The 6922-nt window shown below is 35.6% G+C and overlaps 1 protein-coding gene across 1 annotated transcript; it reads left to right on the top strand.

Annotated features, from left to right (window-relative positions):
- The first annotated feature begins 661 nt into the window (after positions 1–661).
- On the top strand, positions 662–1606 carry LOC101628176 (olfactory receptor 1571-like). The gene has a single exon (XM_004688222.1). The coding sequence runs from the start codon at positions 662–664 to the stop codon at positions 1604–1606; it is 945 nt and encodes a 314-aa protein (XP_004688279.1).
- The last annotated feature ends 5316 nt before the right edge of the window (positions 1607–6922 follow it).

Below are 6922 nucleotides of genomic sequence, written 5' to 3'. Positions count from 1 at the left end.
GAACTTGTTCTTCGTCTCCCTATAGTGCCAATATCACCATCAACAATCAACTTATATCATTCAACATTAAAACTGTAGGATACATGAACTCTTAATACTGGCAGGACACAATTCCTTATAATGCTAACCAATTGTGCCACTGGCAGCAACATTATGGAGCTGGAAGGGATCATGCTTACTGAAATAAGGCAGAAAGAAAGATAAAAATGCGAAGGTTTTACTCATAGCAAGAGTGTAAGGGATCAGAAAATCAAAAAAAAATGTAGTAAAGTAAAAATGAACATCAACAAACAACTACAAACCAGAGACATTCTATGGGAGTGGTGAGGGGAACAGGATCAAAACTGGGGTGGGAAGAGCACACGGAACTATGGTGACGGTAGACGGGTGAATTTGTAGTGGTAAGTCCACAGGGATTACAACCAAGATGAAAAAGTACAAATGAAGAATGATGTAAGAAAAAAGAAAGTGCTGAGCTGAAAAAAAGTGCACACTTCCATATTAGAGATGTCATTAAGGACCTCCCAAAGTGAACTATATCCATGCACAGAATGCAAAAGCTAATTTATTACAGCAAAATACATATTGCAGCATTCAGATATGTGACTATGGCAAATTTATATGAAACTTTTCCTATTTTCCCAATAGTCATCTCCACCACATGGAAACAGGCAATGATACAAAAATATCAGTGTTTCTTCTGGGACTATCAGAGGAGCCACAACTGCAGTCTCTCATATTTGGGTCTTTCCTCTCCATGTATTTGATCACTATCTTTGGGAACCTGTTCATCATCCTGGCCGTCAGCTCAGACACCCAACTCCAGACGCCCATGTACTTCTTCCTCTGTAACCTGTCCTTTGTAGACATCTGTTTCACCTCTACAACCATCCCCAAGATGCTGCTAAATATTCACACAAGGAACAAAATCATAACCTATGAACACTGCATCACCCAGATTTACTTTTTTGTACTCTTTGCAGTATTGGACATCTTTCTCCTTACCGTGATGGCCTATGACCGCTTTGTGGCTATCTGTCACCCTCTGCACTACACGGTCATCATGAGCCCCAGGCTGTGTGGGCTGCTGGTCCTGCTGTCCTGGATCCTGAGTGCCCTGAATGCCTTGTTAGAAAGCTTAATGGTTTTGCGACTTTCATTCTGTGCAGATTTGGAAATTCCCCACTTTTTCTGTGAAGTCAATCGGGTGATCCAACTTGCCTGTTCTGACACCTTTGTTAATAACATGGTGATGTACTTTGCAGCTCTCCTGCTGGGTGGTGGTCCCTTTATTTGTATCCTTTACTCTTACTCTAAGATAGTTTCCTCCATCCGTAAAATCTCGTCAGCTCAGGGCAAGTATAAAGCTTTTTCCACGTGTGCATCTCACCTCTCAGTTGTTCTTCTATTTTATTGTACAATCCTAGGAGTGTACCTTAGCTCTGCTGCTACCCACAGCTCACAAGCAAGTGCAATAGCATCGGTGATGTACACCGTGGTCACACCCATGCTGAACCCCTTCATCTATAGTCTAAGGAACAAAGATATAAAGAGAGCCCTGAAAAGACTCTTTGTAAAAGAAATTACAAAAGGGCAATTGTCATAGTTCTGGTGAAGTGATCATAATTGCAGGGGTCAATATTTCAAAAATAGAAAGTGTCAGATTCTGGAAGTAGAATTTACCCTTTCAGTTTATTTCCTGAAAGAATTTTCAGTTAATTTCCTCACCTTTGCTATTCAATTTTTGGAGCCCTCTTCTTAAGTTTTCTCTCTCTCACAGCAGTTTTTCATATTTTTGTTTAATGTTTTCCCATATTTATTCCAACTGTGGTACAAATAATTTGAAATTCCCACTTACATAATGAAATAATGTGGATTACATTTTTCTTAGTTGTTATACATTATACCAAATAAATTTCATTTTACCAAGAGAAGCAACATGAGTTCAACTACTCCTATGGAAAAGTAACTACACTTGATGACTAAGGTGATTTACGTAATTTTTTTTTAAAGATTTATTTACTTATTCATACAGAACTGGGGTACAGGCCAGAGATGCGGAGGGTAAGAGGATTCACCAGGGACAGAATGGGGAGCAGAACAGGCAGATCAATGAAGTACATTGCTGAGGAGAGCAGCGGGCGGGTCAGGAGAGGTCTGCCACGCCATGTGGTCACCTCCGGGGCAGGCGGGGATCGAACTCATGCAGAAGTGGCTTAAGCTTCTTAGTGCAGTGCTTTAACCAGCTGTGCCACCAGGGAGGGCCGATTTATGTAATTTTATACTGTGGAAAGTTTTTCATTCTTTTGTATATTACTTCCTTATCTAGTTTTCCTGACAATGTGACTAATATACAGCTTATTTTATATCTGGCCACTGGGTTTTATTCTCCTCATTATGATATCCTGCTCTTACCATTAAATTTCCAATAAGATATGCAGGAGAAGTATGCTTGAGAGACACATTTTAATAACTAGGCTGATTTATTATGACTATATATTCACAAATAGTTTTTAATATAATGAAGAATCTGCATTAATATGCAAAATATTTCTTTGTCATGCTCCATATTTACTTACTGGACTATGGAGAGTGGTGTCTATGTGTTTGAGAGTTTATACTAATGGATGAAGAATTAATTGGCATTTTCTTTGTTTTTATTGAATTATCCTCAAATTTCTCCTTGAAATCTTCCAGTGCAACTATAATACCTTTTTCTTTGAAGGAAATATATCTTCCTTTATTAATTATTCATAACTAGGGAAGGATGGTAAATGATTATTATCTCTATCATGACTGGGATTCTATTCACTGTTTATGGTCAAGGAATGTCTTAAACTCCTTTCTAGTCACCAGCTGATTTCACAAACAGTCATATCCTTTCAACTTTTTCTGACTACCTAAATATCAATCTTAATCAGAGGGTTTTATACACACACACACAGTTGTTGGAAATAAATTGAAATAACTGAGCAACCATAAATGGTTTCTTCAAATATAAACAAATGAAAACAATAGCCAATGTCAGATTATTATAATTGCCCTCACTTCTATTCACTTATTGTATTAGATAATTATTACTGCATAAGAAGCCACACACATGATTTAGTTAATAGCTTAATTATCAAAGGAGATTGTACGGTGAGAATATTCCTGAGCTCTGTTGCTCTCTCAGGTGTATATTCAACCACGAGTCTCTATATTGTGATTCTAGGACTCATTCATGATATTCTGTAAATCATGGCATTCTCCCTTGAACCAATATATGATCAGTTTATCTTTTATGTTCTCTACTATATAAAAAGAGAATAATAATGTGAATTTACTTCTACTTTTCTCAATCTATATATGGCATTCTTCTTTCTTCCTCAGTAGAAGAGATATCTCATCACTGCTTCAATGTGAATCATGTACTATGTTCTGAATTCTACTCTGATTGATGTGGTGTTAGAAATTTTTCCTTCTGTACAATTTATTGGAGTATAAATGCATATTGCAAATTGCACATTTAAAATGTACAATCTGAAGAATAAAAGTGGTTGATAAAAAGCTGCAGCCTACAGTATATGTTTTCCTTGTTTTTAATTCAAAAACAATTCATCATCATGACATTTTCATGTAATTTTAAAGTTTTAATCTCTTAGATATCAATTTCTTTATTTCTGAAATTAATGTGGTAGTAATAAATAAACCTCCAGTGGAATGCTGCAAGAAATAAATGAAATATGTGGACAATTTTGGTTGAGTCCAAAATCAATGTTCAGTGATCAAGTTTGTGTTTATTTTATTCATTTTTAATTTCAAATAACCTCACACATATATTTATAGAAACACACTAATTTATAATCTTATATTTTATGTTGAAAGGAAATCAGAGAAATTTGGTGATGAATGAAATAAAAAGAATGAATGTTCGAATTAAGAACTTAAAAGAATGTTGAAATTTTGATATAAACTTATTGTCTTAGATCTGTAATCCATGGTAGTTCATGAGACAATGATCTCAGCAATTCTTCTTTCACTTAGAGTACTTATGAGAAGAAAACGTTTTTGAATGAACCAAAGGGATTTTAAATACCTTTACTTTGTGATTGTTTTCACTTCCTGTGAAGGTGTGCATCATTTTCTCTGTTCTGAAGTGATTTTACAAGTTAATAAATTGGGATACAGTTTCAGAATGTTTTTATTCCAGTTTCAACTGCATTATGTCAAACAAGGAGTTGAAATATTATATCATCAACTTTGTTGTTTTCCATTTAATTTTTTATGTATCCATAGTTGTAAATGTGGAAAATTGTGGCTGCTTATTTATGTTGGACAGTCAATTCTATCAATCATAATGAATTTTTTCATTTTTTCAATTGAACCTTGGTATAATTCATATATTTTATCAACATTCTAATTTGCTTATTACTATATAACCATAATGTTTGCCCGTTTTCCTATAGTATTGAGTCTTCCAATTTTTTTTTCTTGTAAATTAAATGTTGCCTTTTGGAGAGATTTTGTGCTCTTAAAAATGTTTATATTTCACATAGTCAGATATACCTGTCTTCCTCAAGTTTTGCACCTTAGTTTATATTATATTAGCCACCTGTAGATTTTACAAGTAGTTTCCAAAATGTTTATGTAAAATGTACTGAACTTTGACACTGAACTATGACCTCAATAATTTTTGTGAATGTGTAGAGTAGAAGAGCAGCTTTGGTTTCTCCAAAATGAATAACCATTTATGTCTGCTTTTATCCAGTCATTTCTTTATGAAGTTTCCATTTCTTCTATTGCATTTTCTCTATGAAAGGTATATGTTAACAGATTGAAAGTGGACTAGTTACAATCCAAAGGCTCATCATACCATTTGGAGGACACGCATAGAGAAACACCTGGTCTGTCAGGAAAAGGGTCAACAGAAAAGGGGAATTTTGATTGGGTGTCTGCAGTGTAAAGTTTAGGTTTTAGTTTGTTATTCACCACTGAATCATTTCACTGACTTCTGGGCATAACGATTCTCTAGCTGTCTTCTACCTACCTTTCATGGGTTCGTTTAGGGAGGAGATATATCAGCTACTGTGTGAGAGAAACAGATATGGTTGGAGTCTGTGCCCTGGATTGTTGGTTTGTATAAGAAGGATTGTTCCCAAGCGAGCAGTTTATTCTCTGAGAAGTGTAGTCCTGGGAAGGGCAGTCATCTCTAGCCACAAAGATGTAAAACTATGACAGTACATAGAAAAGTTTTAAAAATACAATTGTTATCATGAAGTTCTAACAAGGTTTGCTATGGAGTAGAAAATTGCGAAACAAATAGAGGAGACACTTAAGGATAAGGACACTCTCCATTTGTTGGTCTGGAGAGTGGGCTGACTGTGTTGCTGTCCATTGGCACTCATAAACACCATCTCACAATATGCTCTCTGTATCTGTGACCACAAATTTGAAGAATGGGGGAAATTTAAATACCATCATAAAATTAAGGTGTAGAAATATAAAAACTGTATCAGTAAACAAAGCAAATGCAAAATAATTAACCAAGAGTTGACACTTTGCATTGTAGCCTTAGATTTTGTTAATTATTTTTGCTGTTAAAATAATTTAAAAAAGGTAAAAAAAAAAGTAAAATATTTAAGTCTTTCTCACAATCCTTGTATTGATGGATCTTCCTTCAAGTGTGTAATATGGAATATCTAAGATTTGGGGATGCAGAAAAGCCTCTCCAACCTTTCTCACATTTAAAGGGTTTTACTGCAGTGCGAATTTTCCTATGTCCACTAAGAGCTAGGATTAAGTGAAGACCTTCATTTTTTACATTGTAAGGTCTCTCGCCACTGTGAGTACACCCTTATAAATGACAATGTGCCAGAAACTGGTAAAAAAGAAAAATCCCCATATAGTCCACGAACTTCTTTCCTTGTGAGATTTAAAATGTCAATATTTAGCAAAACATGAGGAAGTAGCAAAGGTCCTCACATACTTTACACACATAGGGTTTCTCTTTGGGTTGGGGTCACATATGATCACTAAGGAACACAGACAGTAAAAGCTTTTCTCACTTTCCTTACATTCATCATTGCTCTCTGGGGTGTGTTTGCCTGTGTTAATATTTGAAGAATATAAAAATCTTATTCAGTATCCTACAAGTATAAGGTTTTTTCCCATGCGTGAGTGGTAAATATGTTCATATATATACTACATTCAAGAGACTGCTTTCCAAAGCAATTCCAAAGTATCTAGTAAGATGAGATGATCTAGCAAATATCGCATTTGTCATATTTAAGAGTTAAAAAATCCTGCTCTAACTTCTTATATATTCAGTAAGGCCTGAGGAGTGAGTAAAGGCTTTCCCACATTCCTTATTCAGAAAGTTTTCTTCCAGTGCAAGCTCACATTTAAACAATGAGGGACAAAGAAAATTTAAAGCCTTTTCCACACTCCTTACATTTGTACAAATTTATTCTATTAAACATGAAATATGATGAACTGCTAAAGTATTTTCCACATCCTATATATTAATGGCTTTCCTCCAGTGTATCTTTTTATATGTTTAAGATATTGAATAAATTAGAGGAAGGTTTTCTCAATGGAGGTTTACTTTTGCAGAGTGAAGCCTCTTTTCCATGCTACTACCTTACCTTCATGAGTGTTCTCCCATTTTGAGTTCTTCTGTGTGTCTTAAAGTATGCATGCCCACTGAATTTTGTTTTCTACTTTTTTTTTAAGATTTATTTATTTGTGCATACAGAACTGGGGTACAGGCCAGAGACTCAGGGGCGGCGAGAGGCTTCACCAGAGACAGAGAGGGGGGCGGAACAGGCAGATTGACGAAGTACACTGCTGAAGGGAGCAGCAGGTGGGTTAGGAGAGGTCTGCCACACCATGTGGGTCACCACCAGGACGGGGGTCGAACTCATGCTGAAGTGGCTTTAGC

The sequence above is a fragment of the Condylura cristata genome, unplaced genomic scaffold (genome assembly GCF_000260355.1).
Source record: "Condylura cristata isolate star-nosed mole 26May11 unplaced genomic scaffold, ConCri1.0 scaffold00024, whole genome shotgun sequence".
NCBI lineage: Eukaryota > Metazoa > Chordata > Mammalia > Eulipotyphla > Talpidae > Condylura > Condylura cristata.
The sequence above is the reverse complement of the archived record's forward strand: the minus strand, read 5'-3'. Positions and strand labels throughout refer to the sequence as shown.